At 42.4% G+C, this 25,896-nt stretch overlaps 2 protein-coding genes across 5 annotated transcripts in view; one reads left to right on the top strand and one right to left on the bottom strand.

The window, feature by feature from the left end:
- Mgam (maltase-glucoamylase) overlaps positions 1-1,672 on the bottom strand; it is a 125,163-nt gene extending 123,491 nt beyond the window's left edge. For 2 of the 4 annotated variants that reach the window (XR_003836916.1, XM_029478335.1), the window contains exon 1: positions 1,200-1,416. The gene's annotated coding sequence lies outside the window, so the exon portion shown is untranslated. Of the gene's footprint in view, positions 1-1,199; positions 1,417-1,589 lie in introns of those variants that run through there. The other 2 variants (XM_029478336.1, XM_029478337.1) reach the window with 2 other exon arrangements.
- Positions 1,673-23,334: 21,662 nt separating this feature from the next.
- On the top strand, positions 23,335-24,330 carry Tas2r38 (taste 2 receptor member 38). Its single transcript, XM_021165911.1, has one exon. It carries the CDS (start codon positions 23,335-23,337, stop codon positions 24,328-24,330), a length of 996 nt encoding a protein of 331 aa, XP_021021570.1.
- The last annotated feature ends 1,566 nt before the right edge of the window (positions 24,331-25,896 follow it).

Genomic DNA, 25,896 nt, shown 5'->3' with positions numbered 1-25,896 from the left:
TAAAAAGCTTTATAGAGAACTAGAAAGAGTTGCTTTGCTTAAAAAACTCCAACAAACACACTTATTTCACAGAGGTGTTCAGCAATATTTAGCAAGTTTTCCTGAGATCTCCTGACTACTTGAGAATAGAAAGGGGAAAATTAGCTAAGTGAAGAAATCTAATCCTACCCGGGTGTGTGACCTAAGGGGTGGGGGGTAGAACACTTAACATGCGACCTCAGTTTTTCAGCATTCTTTGAAGAGGCTGTATCCTGTTATTTCAAGCCAGGGTACACAAGGCTTTCTCTTCCTTATCACCCCCACCATTATGGTCTGTTATGGTCTGAACCAAATTTACTTGGAAATTACTTCTTCTAGGTCCCTCTCATTCTTAGTGCTCCATGCTTATGAACACTCTGTGATGTAACTCAAGAGTTCATTAAAACTTCAGTGTGAGGAAGTGACTGTTTAAAGCCAGGGGTATCAGTTTGAGTGAAATGGTGATGGGCTTTCTTGAATTCAGGGCACTTGAGTAAATGTCATTCCACTTCCTGCAGGCACCTTCCCCAGAACAGCAGACCAAGAACCACTCCCTGTAGCACCCAAGGTCCTTACTTCCCATAAGTCCTCTCTGTCCTGTACTGTGACGCTAGAACAACAGTTAGAGATCAGGAGTTCCCCGAGCACACTGGACCCACTGTTCACACTAGCACAGGGAACACCCTGGCAGCTTTTCCAGTGAAAACATGGAGTTAGTCTCTTCCTTTTCCCAGTAGTAACACCGTCTGCCTTCTGTGGCCAATCAGAAAAGACCTACCCACTGTCTAGGTAGGCTTTAGCAACTTAGTAACTATTAACTGTCACCAGGAAGAAGCCAGTAACAATCCCTTGCCTTCTCCTCTTGCCCTGGGCACTTCCATTCTGTGTCGCATAGAACTGCCAGTCTAAATATACATGATTCTCTTTGTGACTTCCCTATAATTCCATCTGAGATCTCTCCTAACCCCTCCCTCAGATAGTCCTCTGGATATCACGATACACATAGTAACATCTCCTTGGCCTCTTCACTAAAACAATTTTTATACAATCAATAAAGCCACCAAACCCATAAACGGTAGCGCCTCCCTTGTCCTGCCTATCACAGATACTCTAATTACCATTCCTTGGCCACCGCTCCATATCCTTTCAGAAATGATTGGCCCACCAAGCTGCACACTCACCCCCAATCGTCCTCCTTTTCTTCATCTCTCCTAAGTTGTTTGAAGAATCTGAATTTCTGTCTGCTATCTCACTCCAGATACTATTCTTCACACTTCAAGACCATCATACACAAGTACATAGATTTATCTATAATCAGGCTTACAGATCCTGCATGGATCCAGAGGAATGCATCCGTAAACACACGTCAAACGCAGGCTTCCCCAGAGGGAAAAAAAAATGAGTGAGTTAAATTTTAAGTGTGCTTGCATAATTTTGGTGGTGGTTGGTTTTGTTCAAAGTATCAAAGGCCCTTTGACCAAAGAAGGTTGGCACAAATTCATGCCAACCTGTACACACACACTTGCACACAAGTCTGAAACCAAAAAGGAATATGCCTTTCATAGACAAACCTCATTGTCTGCTGCAGCTGCTCCCAGTGGTTCTGAAGAATGGCCTAGCAATAAAGGCTGAGGAGAGCAATTCACAGAAAGCAATCCAAGGGCTGGTGACAGCTTTCTGGCCAATTGGGAAAATGTAAATGACCTTTGAATGCAAATCACAGGCAAGCTTTCATTTCCAAGACCCAGACTGTTAGTTAATCAGTAATCAATCTTCCATTCTCTACCTGAGGGTGACAACCTTTTTCTATGGGCAGAGGGGAGGTGTCAAATTATCTTTTCATAGAGATCACCAAAGAGCTTCAGAAAACACAGGTATTTATATTATGATTCATAACAGTAGCAATAAAAAATAATTTTATGATTGGATGTCTTCAAAACATGAGGAACTGTATTAAAATATTGCAGCATTAGGAAGGCTGAGAACCACTGCTCTATGAAGAACATCTCTAAGACCTTAGGGCAAGAAGTCGAGGCCATGACACATTTTTTTTTTCTCCTTTGTGAGTTTATTTAGCCCTCAGAACCTTTAAGGTGTCTGTTAAAATAGCAAAGCTAACTAAATTTGTAGACAGTAAAAGAGAAAGAAAAATAACTGGTCTGGAATCCAAGAATAACTCTGGTTTCTCTCAGAGATTATCAACTTCTCAGGAACTCCTTGGCAACAATAACTCACTAGTCTGTTCATTTGTAATAGAAGAAAATTGTCTTGAAAATGTTATCAAAGTACTTTGATCTTAAGACCATGAAAATATTCTTAAGATTGATTTTTGCTATGGAGATCCTTTGGCAACCTCATATCTGGATATGCTTAGAGCTGTTTTTAAATGTATAGGTAAAATATTCAAAAGGTATACAAAGAAAAAATATAATGAATTTTAATTACAATAACAATTTTAATTAATGGCATTTTGACTAATGGTAGAACAATATGTTTAATTATGATTGCTATTTCAAAGAAGTATTAAGTATTAACAATCTCTCAATATTATCTTAACCATATGAGGTAATATAACCTCTTGGACTAAAGTCACAAGTACTGCTTAACACTACTGTGGTTTGCAGCCAGCATTTGTACTGAACAGAAATGCTAAATGTCAGTTAGGAATTAACAAAGAGTATATAATTATTTGCTCCTTCCAAGTTCACCAAGTTCTCTGGTTTATGTCTACAGATTATAGGTGCAGAAGCCTCCTTTACCACTGGGTATGTTTTCTCTAGGCAGGGCAGAGTCCTCCTCAATGACTGCCTCACATGTAATTCATAAACCTGGGATACCAGTCCTTGAAGAAATAAGAGCAGAATCAAAGATGTGTAGGAAGGCTTTTATGAAAATATATCTGAGTAATTTGATGTCTATTGACCTTAATAATTTTTCAGTGTGGATTTTATTTTTAACCCTGTTTTTTATTTTATTCTCTAGTAATTTATGTATTTTTATAATTCATTTTTATTAAATATTTTATTTATTTACATTTCAAATGTTAACCCCTTTCCCTATTTACCCCCCCCCAAAGCCCCCTATCGAATTCCACCACCTCCTGCTTCTTTGAGGGTGTATACCCACCCACCCTCTCCTACCTCCCCACCCTCACATTCCCCTACACTGAGACATTGAGCCTTCACGGGTCCAAGGGCCTCTTCTCCCATTGACACCTGATGAGGCCATCCTCTGCTACATATACAGCTGGAGCCGTGGGTCCCTCCATGTGCACTTCTTGGTTGGTGGTTTAATCCCTAGGAGCTCTGGTTGGTTGATATTGTTGCTCTTCTTATGGGTCCTTCAGCTCCTTCAGTCCTCTCTCTAACTCCTCCACTGGGGACCCTGTGATCAGTTCAATGGTTGACTGTGAGCATCCACCTCTGTATATGTCAGGCTCTGGCAGAGCCTCTCAGGAAATAACTATATCAGGCTCCTATCAGCATGCACTTCTTGGCATCCACAATAGTGTCTGGGTTTGATGACTGTATATGGGATGGATCCCCAGGTGGGACAGTCTCTGAACAGCCTTTCCTTCAGTCTCTGCTCCACACTTTGTCTCTGTATTTGCTCCCGACCAAAGGACCCACACTTTGTTCTTCCTTCTTCTTGAGGTTCATGTGGTCTGTGAATTATATCTTGGGTATTCTGAGTTTTGGGGCTAATATCCACTTATCAGTGAGTGTATATCATATGTGTTCTTTTGTAATTGGGTTAAAGATCTTACTCTATGACATTGAAAATTTAAAAGTTTAAATCTTTTTTTTCTTTTTTACTAAGCACCATTTTAAAAGCCCTGCTTAATCACCCCTTACACTGATCTGCTTGGGTGGACCACTAAAGGGTCAGGAAATATTGAGACAAAAATAAATCATGATTATGAGCTATATCAACAACCCAATCAAATGTTACCATCTCTCATCCTGGTCACATCATAAAAGCCTGGAACAATCAAAATGGAATCATTTTTATCTTTTTTATAAACTCAGTTCCTTATCCTTCAGTTTCTCCTATCACCATTTATTGTGAAAATCTTGTCAGGAATCAACCTTCACAGAGAACCAACGGACCAACAGCTAATGAGCCTTCTATTCTAAAGAATTCAGGAAGTAGAGATTTATAAACACAAGGAGTGTAGACTATGATGCCTTTGACTGACTATTGGCCATTCTCATCCCTGGAGAGTGTAGCCTACACAGCTGACTCCCTAAGAATTATCCTCACACTGGGAGTGCTTTATTCTAAGGCTAAAGTGACAATGGTCCCTTTAGCCATTGTCACTCTCATCCTTCAAGAGTACTTTATGTACCTATGTAACCTACCTTATGTACCTGGATAACACACACTATGCTCTGAATGTCCCATCTGAATTCATTTCACATAGAACAGAATTACTGAAGAGTGGAATGGAGGCCAGAATAATATCCCAGTAACAGTACACAAATATAGGCCCCTCCTATTATAGATGAGGAAACCAAGGCCCAGAAATGTTGTGAGGTTTGTTTTGCAGCTAACCAAAACAGCAGCAAAGGTCTAGATCTGAGTTCAAAGCCCAGGTCTGCTTGCTAAAGCAGGAGCTTGGGTAAGTAAGTCTATCTCCTTAACTTAAATGGTGATAAAAAGTGGTACCTTGCCAAAACATATAAAATAAAGCAATGCAGGTAGAAGTTGATGTTACAATTACTGTGAGACTGATGTGAGACTGATGCTCTGCCAAGATGTGGGCTTCTTCTTTCACTGTGTCAACCTCTCTGTCAAGCATAACTCATGATTCTGAACACAGCAAGAAAAAGATGGAACATCTATTTCACACCAGGCTTACACTTAATATTGGCATGTGTGACTTTGTCTCATTATAGCAATAGTAAGATTTAGAAAATTCTGCTCCAAGCCCTTGATTTAAAAGACAACTCAGGCAGGTCCAAGGAACAAGTACTAGGATGTTTTGAGTCTTTTTCTGCCGAGTGACATAGCCTTGGCCTTATAGATGTCGTGAAAACATGGCTCATTAAGAGCTATGAAGATCTTTAACTGTAAGGAATATGTAACAGGATAGGACAGTTCCTCTACCCCTTGGGCCAACACTCAGAGTGGCTTCCAACTTGTAAGAAGGACACATGCTCCACTATGTTCATAGCAGCCTTATTTATAATAGCCAGAAGCTGGGAAGAACCCAGATGTCCCTCAACAGAGGAATGGATACAGAAAATGTCGTACATTTACACAATGGAGTACTACTCAGCTATTAAAAGGAATGAATTTATGAAATTCCTAGGCAAATGGATGGATCTGGAGGATATCATCCTGAGTGAGGTAACCCAATCACAAAAGAACACACATGATATGCACTCACTGATCAGATTGCCACATCTAAATCAAGCATTGGCCCCTTGGCTATTCTCCACTTGCAGTGACAGAAACTATAGTAATGACCCACTTCTCTACACAGTGCAATTCAGTGTATAACTTTTGTGTACTGTAAATGAGGTACCATCAGAATTCAACACTGATAGAGGGACCCCTATAGCCCATATTATACTAAATGACTCAAATATTTTCTCCATTTCTTCCTCAGACTATAAAATGGGTACTCTTATCCCTCAAGATGAGAAACATGGAGCACCTACAACAACTTGCCCAACCATGTAACACATCAAATGTTTTAGTATTTAATTCAAAATATGACCTCTCTGTCTCCCATGGTTCCCAGTAGTGCAAATGTATCTGGATGAGGAACCCTGGAAGATGTGCAAGGTATGTCGATTGGCAAAATGTTAAAGACAATGAGAAAGAAGCGAGAGGGTTCGTGTGACCATTTAACATAATCATATGTCATAGCAAGCACATATTCTTGTTGCTTTTCTCATATCTCCTTTTCCACAAGGATTTCCTTCCGTGCATAGCAGACCCCTGGGTACCCACTGAGGCTCTGTTAGGTGAGTTTCTTCCAACTCACTATCACAGACAAAGCCCTAAGAGGGCTTAATCTGATAAAGAGCCCAGAGAGCCAGGAAAGCCCTTTCCGTATTCTTTCTCCTCCTTGCAGTATCTTCTGTGCTCTCCCTTCCAAGTTAAAGCAGGCTTATATAAACACTATTCTCACCAGTATACAGTCTACCAGCTATAAGCTGAGAGTAACTCACACATCTGAAGCCATTCCTTCAGTCTGAAGCTGTGGAGTACAGCATTTAAATAAAAGCAAATAGTTTTTTGAAGAGTAATTCAGTGTTACATCACTAAATGACTGTTTAGAAGTCTCCAGGTGGGATGTTGTGTCATAAAAATCATGGGATTTGAAATGAAATGAGCCCGTGCAAATGGTCTCTATACTTTCTGTATATCTCAGTCAGTTACTGTGAGTTTCTGAAACTTTTGTCACCTATAAATTATGGGTTATAATATAAACACAAGTTTTTAACCAAATCTGAGATAATTAGTAGCTGATGTGGAATGTAAATTTCCCAGCCCTCTTATACTATCACTACTACTACTATTATTATTATTATTATTATTATTATTGTGAAAGTAAAATGTCACTAAGAAGTATCTAAGCTGATGTTCTGTTAAGAACTGTTTTTCTCCAGTCTTCCTGTAGTGCACACCTATAATTCCAGTACTCAGGAAGAAGAGGCAAGAGATCACAAGCCTGTGGCCAGCCAAGGCTATATATATATATATTGCAACCCTGTCTCATGAAACCAATAACTAAGGGATCTAGCTCAGTGATAGAGTGAATATCATGTGCATGGCCCTGGGTTCCAATCTCCTTTAAAAAGCTCAACACAGAGCTATTTTTCTGATTTGTTAGTCTCCAAATACCCACCATTAACCTGAGCTTAAAAGGTTTCCCCTCACTGGAAACTGGAATAGATACATGGATGAGAATCATCCTATCACAGACTAAGCTAATTCTACAGGATAGTGGAAGAAGTCAAAAGCTAGATACCACACCCATCCCAACCCATACCACCCTCTCTCTCTCTCTCTCACACACACACACACACACACACACACACACACACACACGTGCTCAAACCAACTCCATCTGCCCTCTGCCTCTTGAAACAGTTTCCTCCACGCACGGTCCACTGTTTCTCTTTATTAACGCTGAGATCTTTCCCTACCTTTGTTCCTCACGGAAGCCGAGACAGTCACATCACAGGCCACCTGGACAAGGAGAAAAGGAATTAAAGTGAGAAGCAGTCTTCTCTGCCCAGAAATGTTAGAGGAAGGTGAGGATATAAACAACCCACAGAGAGGGTTGCAGAATTTCCTCGTGTTGTGAAATGCCTACTGTTCCACCATTTTATACTGCCTTTGTCATTCCCCACCCCTGGGCACAGATAAGAGCATGTGCACGCAGGAATCAAGGAGAGGGGCATTACAATAATACGTTAACCAATACTCACGTGTTCATAATAAAACTCTGCATCTGTACACGACACCTTGCAGCTTTCAGGACATTTAATCTGCATCATCTATTAGATAACAACAGACCCATGGGACAGGGCAAGTATTTTAAACCCTATCAATAAATGAGGAAAGAGGAAAAGGCATCTGCTAAAGGTCACTCGGTGCCACACCCGCTGCCCTGATTTTAACCTATTAATCCAAGGCTCATAAAGTCTACAGTCAGTAAATCTAGAAAAGTGCCTTTAAGATTAAAAATTGGTCTTTGCATTCAACAAATTCAACATTCATTTGTTACCAGGTCTCCAGAACATAAACCCGTGAATTCTACCAGTTATCAGATTCTACTGTCAGTATCCAGAGATGGCTTCCTCCCTCCAACTCAGATCTTATATGAAAACTCCCATTATTTTCTCTGTGGCTTCTTCACCCTACTGAGATGTACACACTCCCAGCCCCGAACAGTCCATTCCTGCAAGGGCAGCTCAACATAACCCTAACCTTAGGATCACAACCCAGACAACCAGCACTAAACAGGTGATTCAAACTCCCTAAGTGGATTCTCCACCCACACATTTGGATTGGAGATATGAAATATGCATGGTCTTGCTGGGCAGTAGGTCTGTGGATCCTGTCACACTGCTGGGAAACAGAATATAAAGCGTTTAAGTACATGTTTGTCCCAAGGAAAATTGAAAAGATAAACAAAGAACAACAGTAATAAGACAATTCAAACATCTGCTGTGGCTTGGATATAGTTTGTCCAGTAAGGGACGCTACTGTGCTCTGAAAGGAAGCCATGGGACCTGTGAGAAGCGGGGCCTGGGGAGTGGGCCACTGAACATCTTGCCTTTGCAAAGAAATAATGCACATCTCACAGGAGTCTGGTTAATTCTGATGACAGTTAGTACAGAAGTCTAGCTGCCCCTTCCTTGGGCTTTGGCTTTCCGTCACACAGAGTAATTTCTCCTTCCTGTAAAAGTTCCTGCTATCTGCCATGATGTAATAGAGCCAACCCAGGCCCCAACTCCCAGCCAGACCCAGCAGCATACTGCTTAGACTTCAATCCCTCAAAACTGTGAGCTAAATAGACCTAGTTTTTAAAATAATAATAATAACAACTTTCCTCAGTATTTAATTTATCAACTGAAAACAGACTAGTATAAAAACCAAAAGCAGAGAGAAGTGGCGGTGTTTTTCTAATTTCTGTGAAGTTGATGAGTTGAGTCACCTTCATGGGACTCTTCTGATTCTTCATACAAACATTACTATGCTATCGTTCTCATTGCTCCAAGTGGGAGCACGTGTGTTTCTGTTGCTGTTGCTGAATATTACCAAGCCATGTAAGTAAAAGATCCCTGTTAGTCCTCCTCTGACAGGCTCAAGTGGTCTTCTTTCACCCAGTACAAACCAATATCTCTGCTAAAACTTTACCACTCCAGTTTATCCTGTGAACCACACATCCCCAGCTGCTTGTGTTTTTCTGGATATTATAATCATCTGCAATTGCAGAACCTCCAAATCTCCACCAAAACCTATGAGTTATTTGGACTCTGTGTGTGTGTGTGTGTGTGTGTGTGTGTGTTTCATATTTAAAGTAAAATGCATATGTCCTGAGGGGTATATTATTGCATAGTGGGAACTGCCTAATACATTCTCATTTTGATTCAATTTTAGAATAAGATTGTTGAAGAAATATCTATCAACTTTGAATCACAAAAACATGGTAGTAAATATGACTGTACTGGCTAATTTTGTGTCAACTTGACACAGCTGGAGTTATCACAGAGAAAGGAGCTTCAGTTGAGGAAATGCTTCCATGAAATCCAACTGTAAGGCATTTCCTCAATTAGTGATCAAGGGGGAAAAGCCCTGTACTGGCTATTTTTGTGTCAACTTGACACAGCTGGAGTTATCACAGAGAAAGGAGCTTCAGTTGAGGAAATGCCTCCATGAGATCCAACTGTAAGGCATTTTCTCAATTAGTGATCAAGGGGGAAAGGCCCCTTGTGGGTGGGACCATTCCTGGGCTGGTAGTCTTGGGTTCTATAAGAGAGCAGGCTGAGCAAGCCAGGTGAAGCAAGCCAGTAAAGAACATCCCTCCATGGCCTCTGCATCAGCTCCTGCTTTCTGACCTGCTTGAGTTCCAGTCCTGACTTCCTTTGGTGATGAATAGCAATGTGGAAGAGTAAGCTGAATAAACCCTTTCCTCCCCAACTTGCTTCTTGGTCATCATGTTTGTGCAGGAATAGAAACCCTGACTAAGACAATGACCATAAGTAAATATGTATGATTTCCTCTAAATGGTCTTTGATAGTTGTACTTCCTTCCATCCTCATACCATGGATGGACAGCTAATCCAATGTAAAGGTACACTGTCTAAGTTCACAAATAGTGTTGAACAGCCATGTATGGAATCTGCGGATGTGTCCTTTTCTCTGACCCAGCCCCCTTTCCTAGAGTGCTTCTCTCTCCCATACTTCTCTCTGGGACTCACCACGGCCACACTGTTTCTTGCTTGAACTAACTCCATGTCAGTTAGACAAAGACCTCTCAAAGGATGAGTGCTACCGTGTTCCCTGGCCTTTTACCTTACAATCTGTGAGAGACCTGGGCAGAGTTCGTAACCACCCATGGTAGTGTAGCTCTATTAGTTTTAATAAAACCTCCTCCCTTTAGTTCATAACCATGTGCCAGAGAGAAACTTGGAAAATGCCCAGCTTCTTTTAAAAGGAATCCCTACCTGTGGGACAATGGACTGTGCTAGGAAATTTGGTAAGGTTGAAAGGGTTGGAAGCCCTGGGGCAGGAGCTTCACCTGCCTCTGACCAGACCCCTATCACGTGACCACACTCCCTACATAGGAATGTGAACTATGGTCACATAAATCAGAACAGAGTTCTCCATGCTAATGACGTATCTAGAGGTCCTGAGGGTTTAGACAATAAGCTTCCCTTTCCGGACATTCCTTCCTGCAAGAGGTATTTAATCTCTGGTCCACCCTAAGGAGATAGTATGCACCCATTTTCCATGATGAGCAGTCAATAAATGGGGAGCATGGAGAAAGCCTTCCTCTATGGAGCCATAGCCTAAGTCTCCCTCAGAATGCCCTCTGTGCTCCCAGACATTCACCACTGCCGAACTAAGCCAGAGTTCCCCATCCTCCCCACCCCTAGCCCTGGGCTCATCTTCAGCCCATGGGCCTCCTCTATTCTTGGCTCTTCTGTGATTTCCAGTAGTGTCTGTATTTCCAGGAGTCTGAGAAGCCTTGACCCAGCCTCATTGCAGGCCCCTGGACCCCTGACCCTCCATTCCTGACTCTTTTGTGTGATTTCAAGTGGCGACTGGATGCCCAGAGAGTCAGGGCACCCCAGCTTCTGCCTCTTATATCTGAGACTATGTTTTCCCACCCCCTGAGCAGTGTATTGGTCCTTCCCTCAAACCCTGCACCCTACTGATAAATGCAGTTTGGCGTATCTGCGGATTTTCTCTGCCCAGCGGAGTTTCCACAGCACAGCAGCTGGGCAAAATGTGGAACCACATCTACCCACAGCCCCTGCCAAGGAAAGTGAGTCTATTTATGCCCCTAATCTTAAGGTTTCATGTTGGTATCATTACTGGCTGCATAGCACCTAGTCCAAGAACACACAACTGAAGTCTGTACTATGTGACAACTATAGCATCTCCATGCTATCTGCACATAAGACCTTGAGAAATTTGGAAGAAGGATTAATTAGTAATTGGGGGTAAAGGACAGAGTAAAATAAGAGCTAGGTGAGAGAGAATCCTTAACTTCACAGCATACTAGTATGGCTCTGTCCACATCCCTTTGACAGTTATGTGTGATGAAGTCATATGCTTTAAAATGGAAGAACTGAAGGCATCTTTTATTTCTACTCATGTTCCTCATTTTTTCTGATTCATTGTGACAGGCAAACTTAGGAATCAAATTTATCTCCTCATTCCATTTCCTGGTTTCACATGCTGTAATAGTTACATTTCAGACACTTCTTAAACACAAGGTACCTCTTGTTTCTCTCCTTCTACAAATATTTGAGCAATGGATCTCCTCTGTCTCGCCTACTCTCCCTCTTCTCTCGATCCCTGTTTCCCCTCTGAAGGTTTGAGTTCCAAGGGCAAGACTGCATATCAGATTAGTTAGTATTAGCATTCATCTTCCAGTAATAGTGACTCAAACATCATGGCTCAAAGACAGGGACTTTTCATGTATCATACGATGAAGAGCCTGGAAGACAGCAGTTGCTGGTCTGCATTCAGTTGTTCTGCGATCTGAGGGATCTAAGGTATCAGGGTGAGTGCTTGACATTTGTCTTTCCTCTCATGGGTGTCTCCAATCATAGCAGCCAAGTTTCCACACAAAAAGAAAGGTGTCAGGACTTTCTAAGAAGTCTCGCCAAATTATTCTTTGCATATCATCAGCTATTAGGTGGGAGAAAAGAAATAGATATCCTCTTTCTACTTGGGAAAGTTCATGTATCCAACAAACAAAGAGGCTGTCAGTAATGAAGCAGAGGGAGACCCTGCTTGGGCTAACCATGTGCTCCAACCTTAACTGCTGCAGACTACTGCCTCCACACTATGTCTGGTTTGACAAGAATAAAACTCACACTACATTCCCTTCACTGTTACATACCTCACATAAGAGCAATAAGCCAGAGAGCTTTTAAGGACACTGGGAACTCTAAAATATTCAAAACCAATCAAGATTCTTCCATCTCTAACTGAATATCTATCTATTGGTCATCGATCTATGTCAGAATTTCACTGTGCAGCTCTGACTGGCCTAGAACTCACAATGTAGACCAGGTAGGCTGGCACAGAGATATGCCTGTATTGGCCTCTGGAGAGCTGGGATTAAAGACATGTACTACCACACAGAGTCAAAGTGGTTTGTGAAGTTATATTTTTATTTGTGTCTATGTGTGACATGTATGTATGCTTGTATGAGTAAATGTCACATGTACATGAAAGAGAACCTGCAGAGGCCAGAAGCAGGCTTGAAGAGACAGGTGGTTGTGAGTCACTTGACATGAGTGCTGGGAGACAAACTCAGTTCCTTTGGAAGAACAAGTCATTTTAAACACCAAAGGATCTCTCCAGCTCCATTGAATCTCATTTTTAAAGCATTCAAGTGAATGACAAATAATTCCTATGGCTAAGAATACAATATGGAGTCATTGTTTTTAATAGCTGAGTAGTACTCCATTGTGTAAATGTACCACATTTTCTGTATCCATTCCTCTGTTGAGGGACATCTGGGTTCTTCCCAGCTTCTGGCTATTATAAATAAGGCTGCTATGAACATAGCAGAGCATGTGTCCTTGTTGGGGATTCTTTTGGGTATATGCCCAGGGGTGGTATAGCTGTGTCCTCAGTACTATGTCCAATTTTCTGAGAAACTGCCAGGCTGATTTCCAGAGTGGTTGTACAAGCTTGCAATCCCACCAACAATGGAGAAGTGTTCTGCTTTCTCCACATCCTTGCCACATCTGCTGTCACCTGAGTTTTTGATCTTAGCCATTCTGACTGATGTGAGGTGGAGTCTCAGGGTTGTTTTGATTTGCATTTCCCTGATGACTCAAGATGTTGAACACTTCTTTAGGTGCTTCTCGGCCATTAAGTATTCCTCAGTTGAGAATTCTTTGTTTAGCTCTGCACCCCATTTTAATAGGGTTATTTGGTTCTCTGGAGTCTAACTTCTTGAGTTCTTTGTATATATTGGCTATTAGCCCTCTATGGGGTGTAGGATTGGTAAAGATCTTTTCCCAATCTGTTGGTTGCCACTTTATCCTATTAACACTGTCCTTTGCCTTACATACGCTTTGATATTTTATGAGATCCCATTTGATTCTTAGTCTTAGAGCATAAGCCATCAATGTTCTGTTCAGGAAATTTTCCTGTGCCCATGTACTCAAGGCTCTTCCCTACTTTCTCTCCTATTAGTTTCAGGGTATCTGATTTATGTGGAAGTCCTTGATTCACTTGGACTTGAGCTTTATACAGAAGATAAGAATGGATCGATTTGCATTCTTCTACATGCTGACCTCAGTTAACCCAGCACTATTTATTGAAAATACTGTCTTTTTTCCACTGGATGGTTTCAGCTTCTTTGTCAAGATCAAGTAACCACAGGTGTGTGGGTTCATTTCTGGGTCTTCAATTCTATTCCATTGATCTATCTGCCTGTCTATGTACCAATACCATTCAGTTTCCATGACTATTTCTCTGTAATATAGCTTGAGGTCAGGAATAGTGATTCCCCCAGAAGTTCTTTTATGATTGAGAATAGTTTTCACTATCCTGGGCTTTTTGCTATTCCAAATGAATTTTCAAATTGCTCTTTCGAATTCTATGAAGAATAGGCAAATGGATGGAACTAGAAAATATCATCCTGAATGAGGTAACCCAATCACAAAAGAACACACATGATATGCAGTCACTGATAAGTGGATATTAGCCCAAAAGCTCAGAATACCCAAGATAAAATTCACAGACCACATGAAGCTCAAGAAGAAGGAGGAACAAAATGTGGACACTTCAATCCTTCTTAGAAGAGTGAACAAAATACTCACAGGAGGAAATACAGAGACAAAGTGTGGAGCAGAGACTAGAGGAAAGGCCATCCAGAAACTGCCCCACCTGGGGATCCATACCATATACAGACACCAAACCCAGACACTATTGTGGATGCCAAGAAGTGCTTGCTGACAGGAGCCTGATGTAGCTGTCTCCTGAGAGCTTCTGTCAGAACCTGACAAATTCAGAGACAGATGCCCACAGCCAACCATTGGCTGAGCACGGAGTGCCCAATGGAAGAGTTAGAAAAAGAACTGAAGGAACTGAAGGGGTTTGCAGTCCATAAGAAGAACAGCAGTAGCAACCAACTAGACCCCCCAGAGCTCCCAGAAACTAAACCACTAGCCAGAGAACACATGGAGTGAACTATGGCTCTAGTCACATATGTATCAGAGTATGGCCTTGTCGGGCATCAGTGGGAGGAGAGGCCTTTGGACCTGTGAAGGCTTGATGCTCCCAGTTTAGGGGAATGCCAGGGCAGGGAGGCAGAAGTGGGTGGGTGGGTGTGGGAGCACCCTCATAGAAGGGGGTTGGATAGGGGGTTTCCAGAGGGGAAACCGGGAAAGGGGATAATATTTGAAATGTGAGTAAATAAAATATCCAATTAAAAAAAAGAAAAACACAACATGGATCTTGAAGAAAGGTCCAGTATGAAAGCCATGTTCTAGTTCCTGCAGAGAGACTGGTTATTGCTGAGCTCCTGGTAAAATTCTTTTCCTCCTTAAATCTTAGTGCTTTTCAAATGTAAGTGTGCAGTGTGCATCAGAATCTCCCAGATGGCTTGGTAAATGCAGACTATGGGGCTGTACCTTTAGGTTTCTGATGTTGTAAGTTAACATGGAGAATAACAAGTTCTACTTCTTTCTGTATAGCCCTGACTGTCCTAAAACTCACTCTGTAGCCCAGGCTGGCCTCGAACTCAGAAATCTGCCTGCCTCTGCCTCCCAAGTGCTGGGATTAAAGGTGTGCACCACCACTGCCCAGCATACAAGTTCTTCTTCTTAAGAATCATATTTTTTCCAGAGTGGTTGTGCAAGCTTGCAATCCCACCAACAATGGAGGAGTATTCCTCTTTCTCCACATCCTCACCAGCATCTGCTGTCACCTGAATTTTTGATCTTAGCCATTCTGACTGGTGTGAGGTGGAATCTCAGGGTTGTTTTGATTTGCATTTCCCTAATGATTAAGGATGCTGAACATTTTTTCAGGTGCTTCTCAGCCATTCGGTATTCCTCAGGTGAGAATTCTTTGTTTAGCTCTGAGCCCCATTTTTTAATGGGGTTATTTGATTTTTGATTTTTGATCAGATTTTTTTTTGATTCTAACTTCTTGAGTTCTGTATATATTTTGGATATTAGCTCTCCATTGGATGTAGGGTTAGTAAAGATCTTTTCCCAATCTGTTGGTTGCCATTTTGTCCTATTGACATTGACCTTGCCTTACAGAAGCTTTTCAGTTTCATGAGGTCCCATTTGTCAATTGTTGATTTTAGAGCTTGAGCCATTGGTGTTCTGTTCAGGAAATTTTCCTCTGTGCCAATGACTTCAAGTCTAATTCCCACTTTATTTTCTATTAGATTCAGTTTATCTTTTCAGTGTAGATCAATATATGTTGAAGTCCCTGATGTACTTGGACTTGAGCTTTATACAGGGTGATTGATATGGAACATTTTGCAGTCTTCTAAATGCAGACCACCAGTTAGACCAACACCATTTGTTGAAAATGCTTTCTTTCTAACACTGTATGGCTTTTGCTTCTTTGTCAAAGATCAAGTGTCCATAGTGTGTGGGTTTATTTCTGGGTCATCAATTCCATTCCATTGATTAATCTGCTCTCTGTATAAACCAAATAACCCAATTTAAAACTGGGGTACAAAGCTAAACAAAGAATTCTCAGCTGAGAAATTTCAAATGGATGAGAAGTATTTAAAGAAATATTCAACATCCTTAGTCATCAGGAAAATGCAAATCAAAATGACCCTGAGATTCCACATTACTCTGATCAAAATGGCTAAGTTAAAAACTCAAGTGACAGCACATGCTGACAAGGATATGGAGAACAGAAACACTCCTCCATTGCTGGTAGGATTGCAATCTGGTACAACCACTCTGGAAATCAGTCTGGAGCTTCCTCACAAAATTAGAAATTGTTCTACCTAAAATCCTAGCTATACCTCTCTTGGACATATAGCCAAAAGATGCTCCACCATACCACAAGGAGCACACTACACTATGTTCATAGAAGTCTTGTTTGTAATAGCCAGAAGCTGGAAACAACCTAGATGTCCCTCAACAGAATAATGGCTACAGAAAATGTGGTTCATTTACACAATGGGATATTATTCAGCCATTAAAAATGAGGACATCATGAATTCTGCAGGAAAATGAATGGAGCTAGAAAATATCATCCTGAGCAAGGTAACCCAGTCTCAAAAGGACATGCATGGTATGTAATAATGACTAAGTTAAAAACTCAAGTGACAGCACATGCTGACAAGGATGTGGAGAACAAGAACACTCCTCCATTACTGGTAGGATTGCAAACTGGTACAACCACTCTGGAAATCAATCTGGAGCTTCCTCAGAAAATTGGAACTAATTGATAAGTGGATATTAGCTAAAAGGTACAGATGAAACTTACAGACCATATAAAGTTTAACAAGCAGTAAGGTCCAAGTGAGGATGCTTCAATACCATTTAGAAGGAGGAACAAAATAATCACTGGAGGAAGTGGGAAAGGACCAGGATGGGAGAGGGGAGGAGGAGAGAAAAGGGGGCAGGATCAGGTATGGGGGGGGGGGAGACAGGAGAGAAGCCCAGAGAACCAGGAGCATGAATGGAAATATGCAGCTGTGGGGAGTTGGAGGTGGGGAGAACCTCTAGAAAGTCCCAGAGACCTGGGATGTGAGAGGCTCCCAGGACTCAGTGGAGATGTCAGTGGGGATAATCTTAGCCTAAATGCCCAACACTGGGAAGATGGAATCTGAAGAGACCACCTCCAGTGGATAGACAGGGGTACCAGTGGAGAGATGCAGCCACCCACCCATCTTCAATTTTTTTGACCCAAATTTTTTCCTGTCTAAAGGAAATGCAGGGAGAAAGATGGAGCAGAGACTAAAGGAAAGGGCATCCAGTGACTGGCCCAACTTGGGATCCATCCCATGAACAGGCACCAAACCCTGAAACTAGTGCTGATGGCATCTTGTGTTTGCAAATAGGAGCTTAGCATGGCTGTCCCCTTAGAGACTCTACCAGTACCTAACTGAGACAGATGCAGATACTTCCAGCCAACCATTGGACTGATGTTGGGGACCCCTATGGAAGAGTTAGGGGAAGGGTTGAAGGAGCTGAAAGAAATGGCAACCCCATAGGAAGACCAACAGTATTACCTAGCCCAGACACCTTAGAGCTCACAGAGACTAAGCCACCAACAAAAGAGCATGGGCTGGGTGCCTTCTAAATGACTATACAACAGGTTAGTTCCTAACTTATTTGTTAGTTCTTAACAGAAGTCTGAATTCAGCTATGGCAGCACTACACCCATTGTGTAAACAGAAGAATGACAGCTAAGAAGACGCAGGTCATCCAGAAGAGGCGATAAAAAAAGACCTCATCCCAGATCCGTCTGAAGGAAACCTGCAGATTTTTCTTTTCAATGTCTTATTTTACTAATACCTATGCTGACCTTGTATGAAGACAAACATGTTGCTTCAGTAAGTCTAGTGAGATTCTCCTGTTTTTTTTTTTCCTTAGCCATAATAATGGTCTCTTGAAGAGAAATGAACCTACTCAGATTCAGCTTTCCAACTCTCCTGAGCATTGAGTTAGACTTTCTCTCTCCTTCCTCTACCTCCCTGAGGTTGTTTCCCAATAGCTTGTTTGCCATCTCTACAGATATTCTGCACCCAAGCCCCTCCAGATATATATATTAAAAGACGACTGAGAGCAAAGAATTCTGCCAGACTTCCTCACCTATCAAGGCAGGGCATCCTTCTCACTTTGAGAAGGAATACCAATACTGAATCCTAGCTTCTCACGTTTGTGTTTGGTGACTTTGGCCAAGATATTTGATCATTTGACCTTTCGGAAGCCTCTGCTGTCTCATTAGCAAATTATAAGTAGAATTTGCAAGGAAATTTGAAATTAAAGAAAATTGAATGTGCCGTAAGACATTAAGTGGAGTCTAAAGTTTCAGTTAGTTAAAATATGGGAGCATATTATGACTGTACTAAAAATAAATGCCTGGGGCAAGCGCTCAGGACCAGGAAACTGGGAATTCTAGAAGTCACAGTGGTTTGGCGCCACCTAGTGGGACTCATCAATGTTAGAGGGACTTTGAGCCTGGCTCCCTGCAATGGGGAATGTCTTGGCAAGTGGCAGGATTATGAACTACTCTTTTGTTTTGTTTTGTTTTGTTTTGTTTTGTTTTGGTTTGGTTTGGTTTGGTTTGGTTTGGTTTGGTTTGGTTTGGTTTGGTTTGGTTTGGTTTGTTTGTTTGTTTGTTTGTTTCAGTTTGGTTTTTTTTTTTTGCTTTGTTTTGTTTTTTGCCTTTCAAACTTGTAATTAAAATGTATAAAACAGTGTATAAGTTAGGTAAATCAAATACATAGATTGAATAAATACATAATATATTTTATTTAAAATGACATATAAAGTAAAATGATATTTTACTTATCTCAAATTATCTATTTTTCACAATAATTTATTTTTTATTAACGTTATATCCCGGTGGCAGCACCCCCCCACCTCTTCCTTTCCCTAGCAGAGATTCTTACTAATAGCTGAATATGGAGGCTGAAGTGGTCACCTTCTGTAGCCAGGCAGGGCTTTCAGTGGACTAAGGGGGACATCAACCCACCCACAAAACCTTCAATCCAAAAGTTGTCCTGCCTTCAAGATGCACAGGCATAAATATGGAGCAGAGATTGAGGGAACGACTCACCAATAATTGCCCCAACTTGAGACCCACCCCAGGGGAGAGAGTCAACCCCTGACACTATTAATGATACTCTGCTATGCTTGCACACTGGAACCTAGCATAACTGTATCCTGAGAGGCTTCATCCAGCAGCAGATGAAAACAAATGCAGAGATCCACAGCCAAACACCAGGCAGAACTTGGGGAGTCATATAGAAGAGTGGGGGATAGAATTCAGCAAGCCGGGAGGGGGGTGTCAACGATACCACAAGAAGACCTACAGAGTCAACTAACCTGGGCCCAGGGGAGAGCTCACAGAGACTGGCCCACCAACCAAAGAACATGCATGTGATGAACCTAGGCCCCCAGATGTACAACTTGGTCTTCATGTGAGTCCCCTAACAATTGGAGCAAGGGCTGTCTCTGACTCTGTTGCCTGCCACTGGATCCCATTCTCCTAACTGGACTGCCTGGTTAAGCCTCAATTGGAGAGAATGTGCTTAGCCCTGCTGGGACCAAATGTCTCTGTGTGGGGTGGTATCCAATTGGAGGCTTCCCCTTCTCTGAGGAGAATGGAAGAGGTAATGGTGGAAAGGGCTTGTAAGGGAGAGGCTAGGATGAGAAGATTATGAACTCCTAATTTTAGTCCTTTGTAATATGTGATATATATGGAAATTGTGATTAGAATAGGAGATGGGAATTAGCTAATCATTTTAGGAGCAGGAACAGGATTTCTATTGAGGGCTACTAGTGAAAGGCTATGTCTTCCTGGTCAAAAGAATGAAATTTATGTCTGGCCTAAACTACACAAAACATAAGCTAATGCAGCTACACCTGTCAGCTACCTAGTAGAAAGCAGCTCCTGGGAAGGCTGACTTGGGTCCTGTTACCAGAAGAGGCTGGAGGAAGAATGATTTCCTTAATAATACGATGTTCCTTAACAATATGATGTGCCTTCTCTTCCCTACCCTACCCAGATTCAGTGTCAGCAGCTTATGGAGCTATAACCGTGTAGTTGTGTTAAGCCTGACTGCTTTTCTAACTTGGAAATCTGTAACCGTTTTCTCCTCCTCCTCCTCCTCCTCCTCCTCCTCCTCTTCTTCTTCTTCTTCTTCTTCTTCTTCTTCTTCTTCTTCTTCTTCTTCTTCTTCTTCTTCTTCTTCTTCTTCTTCTTCTTCTTCTTCTTCTTCTTCTTCTTCTTCTTCTTCTTCTTCTCCTCTACACTCTTTTTCGTTTTCTTTTCTTTTTATTTATTCATTTTTCTTGGATACTGGCTGTGGACTGGGCATGCTTCCCTGGACACTCTGAGCTTACCTACTCTTGTCATCTGTAGCTGTTCACCACTACCATCTTCCACCATGTGCTAACAAAGGGCATAGTTTTCTCTTCCTATTCTCCAGCTTCCTTAATGCCACAGCTCCCTGCCCAAGGGTTTTTCTTTTAAATCTAATAAAATTGTCCTCAAGCTTCCTCCTGAGTCTGTTCTTACTCTCTTATTAAAGAGACTAACAATAAGAGGGGATCCCAATTTCCCGTGGTATCATGTGGTATCCCAGGTAGGGTTAAGTGTCCCCATAACAACAGAGATGCAGAGGTTCATTCCCAGTATTCACACTTGCTGAGAGATGGTATTCCACCTTTCTCATGAGTATGACCCAAGCCATACTACATCTGCCTGACCCTAGGAAAATGACTGAAGCGTATCTCCATGTGTGGATGGGGACAAGTTGGGAAGAGAACCAGTCATTGACCATTTTATATTTTAACTCAACAAAAGCCAAAGAAGTCATTTTGGCCCCCTGCATAGCCTGAACTTTTCCCTCCAACCTTGCTTCCTGCTACAGGCTAGCCCAGCTCCCTCAGTTTGTAAAACAACCTCTTTTCCTCTATTCCCCTTGAAGTGCTGTTCTCTGCCTTTCCTGCTTTTCACCATGGATACCCTTTCTCCTTCAGGATGCCACCACCCAGTCTGTTTACTACCAATGGTCTATCCTTTTAAGATCAAATTGTTTCTTTCATATATGTTTACAATCTGTGCTCATTTGGTCATTCCCTCTAAGTAAAATGAACAGCATATGTTTACATATGAACAGCAGTTTCCATATAGTCTCCATTGGCTTATTTTCTCTGGGCTTTACTGTGATTTTCCTGACCTCTCTTCACCTCTGCCCCATTGATTTAATTCTTTTTTTTGGCGGGGGGGGGGGGTGAGACAGGGTTTCTCTGTATAGCCCTGGCTGTTCTAGAGCTCACTTTGTAGACCAGGCTGGCCTTGAACTCACAAATCTGCCTGCCTCTGCCTCTGCCTCTGCCTCTGCCTCTGCCTCTGCCTCTGCCTCTGCCTCTGCCTCTGCCTCTGCCTCTGCCTCTGCCTCTGCCTCTGCCTCTGCCTCTCTGCCTCCCAAGTGCTGGGATTAAAGGCATACGCCACCATGCCCAGCTGATTTAATTCTTTTTTATTAGTTATTTTATTTACATTTCAAATGTTACCCATCCTTCCAAGTTTCTCCTCCACAAACCCCCTACCCCTTCCTCCCTTCTGTTTCCATGAGGAGACTCCTCCACCCACCCACCAACTCCCACTTCACCACTTAGCATTGGGCTTTCACAAGACCAAGGGCCTTCCCTCCCATTGATGCCAGATCCAACAATCCTCTGCTACATATGCATCTGAAGCCATGGGTCCCTCCATGTGTACTCTTTGGTTGGTGGTTTAGTCCCTGGGAGCTCTAGGGGTTCTGGTTGGTTGATAAAATGTTGTACTTCCTATGGGGTTGCAAACTCCTTCAGCTCCTTTAGTCCTTTCCCTAACTCCTCCATTGGGATCTGACCAAGCCAGCTCAGCCAGTCAACAGGTTCTCCAGTGCGGGAGTAAGGATTAAAAAGAAAAAGAAGGACAGTTAGGCAACATTATAGCATGACCCCAGTCAATTCTGAGACTGAAGGCAAATTTAATTTTCCCAATCCACTTTTTATACCATTTTAACTAGATGAAAGTATTAAGGGCAAGACAATAAGGAACTAACAAGGCAGTAAGCAGAGTCCCATGATTACTCCCATGACAGTTGTTTAAAAGGACTTGTCATAATGACCAAAATACTCGAGCCCACTTCCGTGTCCAAGCCCAAAATCTTGCCTGAAGCCTACTTCTTTTGTTACAACCTAAGATTAAAATTCCTGCCTTACCCTACTTCCCTATTATAGCCTAAAGTTAGATTCTTGCTAAAACATACTTCCTTATCATGCCCTAATGCCAGATTCCTGCCTGAGCTTATGTCCCTGTCATGGCCAATGTCAGATTCCTGCCTGAAGCCCATTTCCTTGTCCTTGGCCAATGTCAGATTCCTACTAAGCGGCACCCCAAAAGGCTCTCCACAGGGATCCCCATGCTCAGTTCGATGGTTGGCTACAAACATCACACACACACCACCACCACCACCACCACCACCACCACCACCACCACCACCATCTGTACTGATCAGGCTCTAGCAGAGCCTCTCAGGGGACAGCTATACCAAGCTCCTGTCAGCAAGTGCTTCTTGGCATCAGCAATGGTATCTGGGTTTGGTGGCTGCATGTGGGATGAATCCCCAGGTGGGGCAGTCTCTGGATGGCCTTTCCTTCAGTCTCTGCTCCACTCTTTGTCCCTGAATCTCCTTTAGACAGGAGCAATTCTGGGTAAAAAATTTTGAATGAGTGGGTAGCCCCTTTCCTCAACTGGGGTCCAGGCTATGTAGATTGGATTGGCTGTACATTATGAAGGGTAAGGATTAAGATTTCTTGGATAGGAACAGTCACCTAATCATATTAAAGTATATTTATAGTAGGTGAGGCCTCAGTTGTGAAATGAGAAATGCAAATGTGAAGAGACCCCATTTCAAAGCCTAATTCACTTATAGGATCTGTTTTGCCTACAGGCAGTGTCCCTGGGCCCATAAACAAATCCTCCTCTTCTCTGTGCATACAAGTCCATGTGGGCATGTAAAACCAGACCCTGCCTGGTTAGGGAACTGAAACTCAATCTTGTTTACATTCCCGTTGCTGCAATATGACTTAGGGATGGAGGCGGGGCTGTTGGGTAGGTAACACCTGGATTTATTAAAGCTTTTGCATTATCCAAGAGGTAGGCCCATCATTACTCCTCCCTTACCATAAGCTTTCATGCCAAATCACAAGATACTCTAAAGTGACAACATCCCCTCCAGGTTTCCTATTGGGGATTTGTGTTCATAAGGGGAAAATCTGGGCAAGATTTGGAATCCTTGCGAAGGAAAGCTCTCCGTTCAAAAGATACCCTTTCCTGCTCTGGTGGGTGAAATTGGAGTTTTAGATTAGTTAACCAGAGAAAGGGCATCATGCTGAGTCTGACTCCCGTCTTAACTGTGTCCTATGAAGCCAAGATTTCATTTCTGTTCCTTTCAGCCATGGAGTTTGCAGTGGGAATCCTGGCCAACGCCTTCATTGTCTTGGTAAATGTTTGGGATGTGGTAAAAAAGCAGCCCTTGAACAACTGTGACATCGCACTGCTGTGTCTCAGCATCACTCGGCTTTTCCTGCAGGGCCTTTTGCTTCTGGATGCTATTCAGCTCGCCTGCTTCCAGCAGATGAAAGACCCACTGAGCCACAACTACCAAGCCATCCTCACTCTCTGGATGATTGCAAACCAAGTGAGCCTCTGGCTGGCTGCCTGCCTCAGTCTCCTTTACTGCTCCAAGATTGTCCGCTTCTCTCACACCTTTCCATTCCACGTAGCAAGCTGGGTCTCCAGGAGATTTCTCCAGATGCTTCTAGTTGCTCTTCTTCTCTCCTGCATCTGCACTGCCCTTTGTTTGTGGGACTTTTTTTGCAGATCTCACTCCATGGCCACATCTCTACTGCACTTGAACAGCACAGAATTCAGTTTGCAAATTGCAAAACTCAATTTCTTTTACTCGTTTATCTTCTGCAATGTGGGCTCTGTCCCCCCTTCTCTAGCTTTCCTGGTTTCCTCTGGAGTGCTGGTTATCTCCCTGGGGAGTCACATGAGGACTATGAAGTCCCAAACCAGCGGCTCTCGTGACCCCAGCCTTGAGGCCCACATCAGAGCCATCATATTTCTGATCTCCTTTTTCTGTTTTTACGTGGTGTCATTCTGTGCTGCTTTAATATCAATACCCTTACTGATGCTATGGCACAATAAGTGGGGAGTGATGATTTGTATAGGGATGATGGCAGCTTGTCCTTCTGGACATGCAGCCATCCTGATATCAGGCAATGCTAAGCTGAGGAGGGCCATAGAGACCATGCTATTCTGGCTTCAAAGCAGGCAAAAGGTGAGAACAGTCCACAAGGTTCCTCCCAGGACACTCTGATAAGTCATTAAGTATGCTTCTCACAAATACACTTCCAATTCTTCATGAAGTTTTACAGTTTCTTCCATAAAATAAATATAACTAGAATCCCTTCTCCTTGATGTCAACAGACTCTCTAGTGGTAGAATAAAGCAACTGAAACTACGTAGTCTAAGCAAATATAAGAGTGTTGGCTCCTTAGATGTGTTTGGTAAAATTACCTACCCCCCCCCAAAAAAAAATGAGAGCTTCGTTGTAAGTCATTTCTGCACTGAAGCTCACTATTGATTATGGTACCCCATGGGAAGTCTTTTCTTCTAAAAGAACAGGTACTATAATCACACATGAAAATAGTTACTGCCACATCGATCATTCAAACCCCACGGTTTCCATGGAAATATGAGATGACAAAAAAAGAAAACTGTGCAGAAACAACTATGCCATAGCGTCTGCTTCAAAGTGTGCTATATAAAAACTCTAATGGGGTCCATGACTAGGGTTCATTTTGAAAATATGTTGAATTCAAAGCATACTTCTGCCTGTTTCACAAACAGAGGAGTGAGGTAGATATGTGCTCTGCACAAGCTCTGGATAATGGAACATCTACTGTACCTCCTGACTGCCCAGGTTCCTTAATCTATCTGAGTAGGCAGTCTGCCAGAAAGGCTGAGCAGCAAGGCAGGTCTGGGAAGATCCAGCTCTCTATCTTCCTGTATAGAAACTGAACCGGGGCCGGACAGTGGTGGCGCACGCCTTTAATCCCGGCACTTGGGAGGCAGAGGAAGGCAGATTTCTGAGTTCGAGGCCAGCCTGGTCTGCAGAGTGAGTTACAGGACATCCAGAGCTACACAGAGAAACCCTGTCTCAAAAAACAAAAAACAAAAAAAAAGACACTGAACCAGGAAGGTTTTCCAAAGTTCAGATCTAGAGATCAAGAAAGAAAGTTATAGGTCAGGTATTTAAATCTGTCAGAGGGGTGAGTCCACAGATCTCCCAGAAAGGAAGGCTTTTCTTTTGTGTTGATGCAACTCAAGAGCATTTTCTCTTCTCAGGCCTCTGTTATTGATAGATGCATTTCTTACGTTTTTCCAAGCAAATAACCCTTTTCTTTAGCTCCGATGACCAAGACTTCCTTGGTGGAGTAGACATAGTTTAAGGTTTCCTTCAGCAGCTTGATTCCCCACTCATGATTCCGCCGAGTATAATCACTTGAGAAACTTAAAATGAAACCCCATTGCCAATACTTCAGGCCAGCAAAATCAAATATTTGAAGATGGACCTAGATATCATATTTTTAGAGCTTCCTCAGTAATCTATGGTACAGCTAATATCAAAAACCACTACTCTTGGTACCCCATTGTTTGCGTTAGTTGATGTGATGCACTCAAATTACATCATTGCTTTTGGGCCCCATGTCTCCCTACCATACTTGTGGAGTATCATCTGGAAGGGGAGAAGTAAAGGAAATCCTGTCTTTTCTTTTCTTTCTTTTTTTATTTGAGTAATATCTGAATTATATTGAATTATATTATCTTTGTTATGTCTTGTTGTTCTCTATGATGTTTTAAAGAGCACCTTTGGAAGCAC

Source organism: Mus caroli, chromosome 6 (genome assembly GCF_900094665.2).
Source record: "Mus caroli chromosome 6, CAROLI_EIJ_v1.1, whole genome shotgun sequence".
In the NCBI taxonomy this organism is placed as follows: Eukaryota; Metazoa; Chordata; class Mammalia; order Rodentia; family Muridae; genus Mus; species Mus caroli.
The sequence above is the reverse complement of the archived record's forward strand: the minus strand, read 5'-3'. Positions and strand labels throughout refer to the sequence as shown.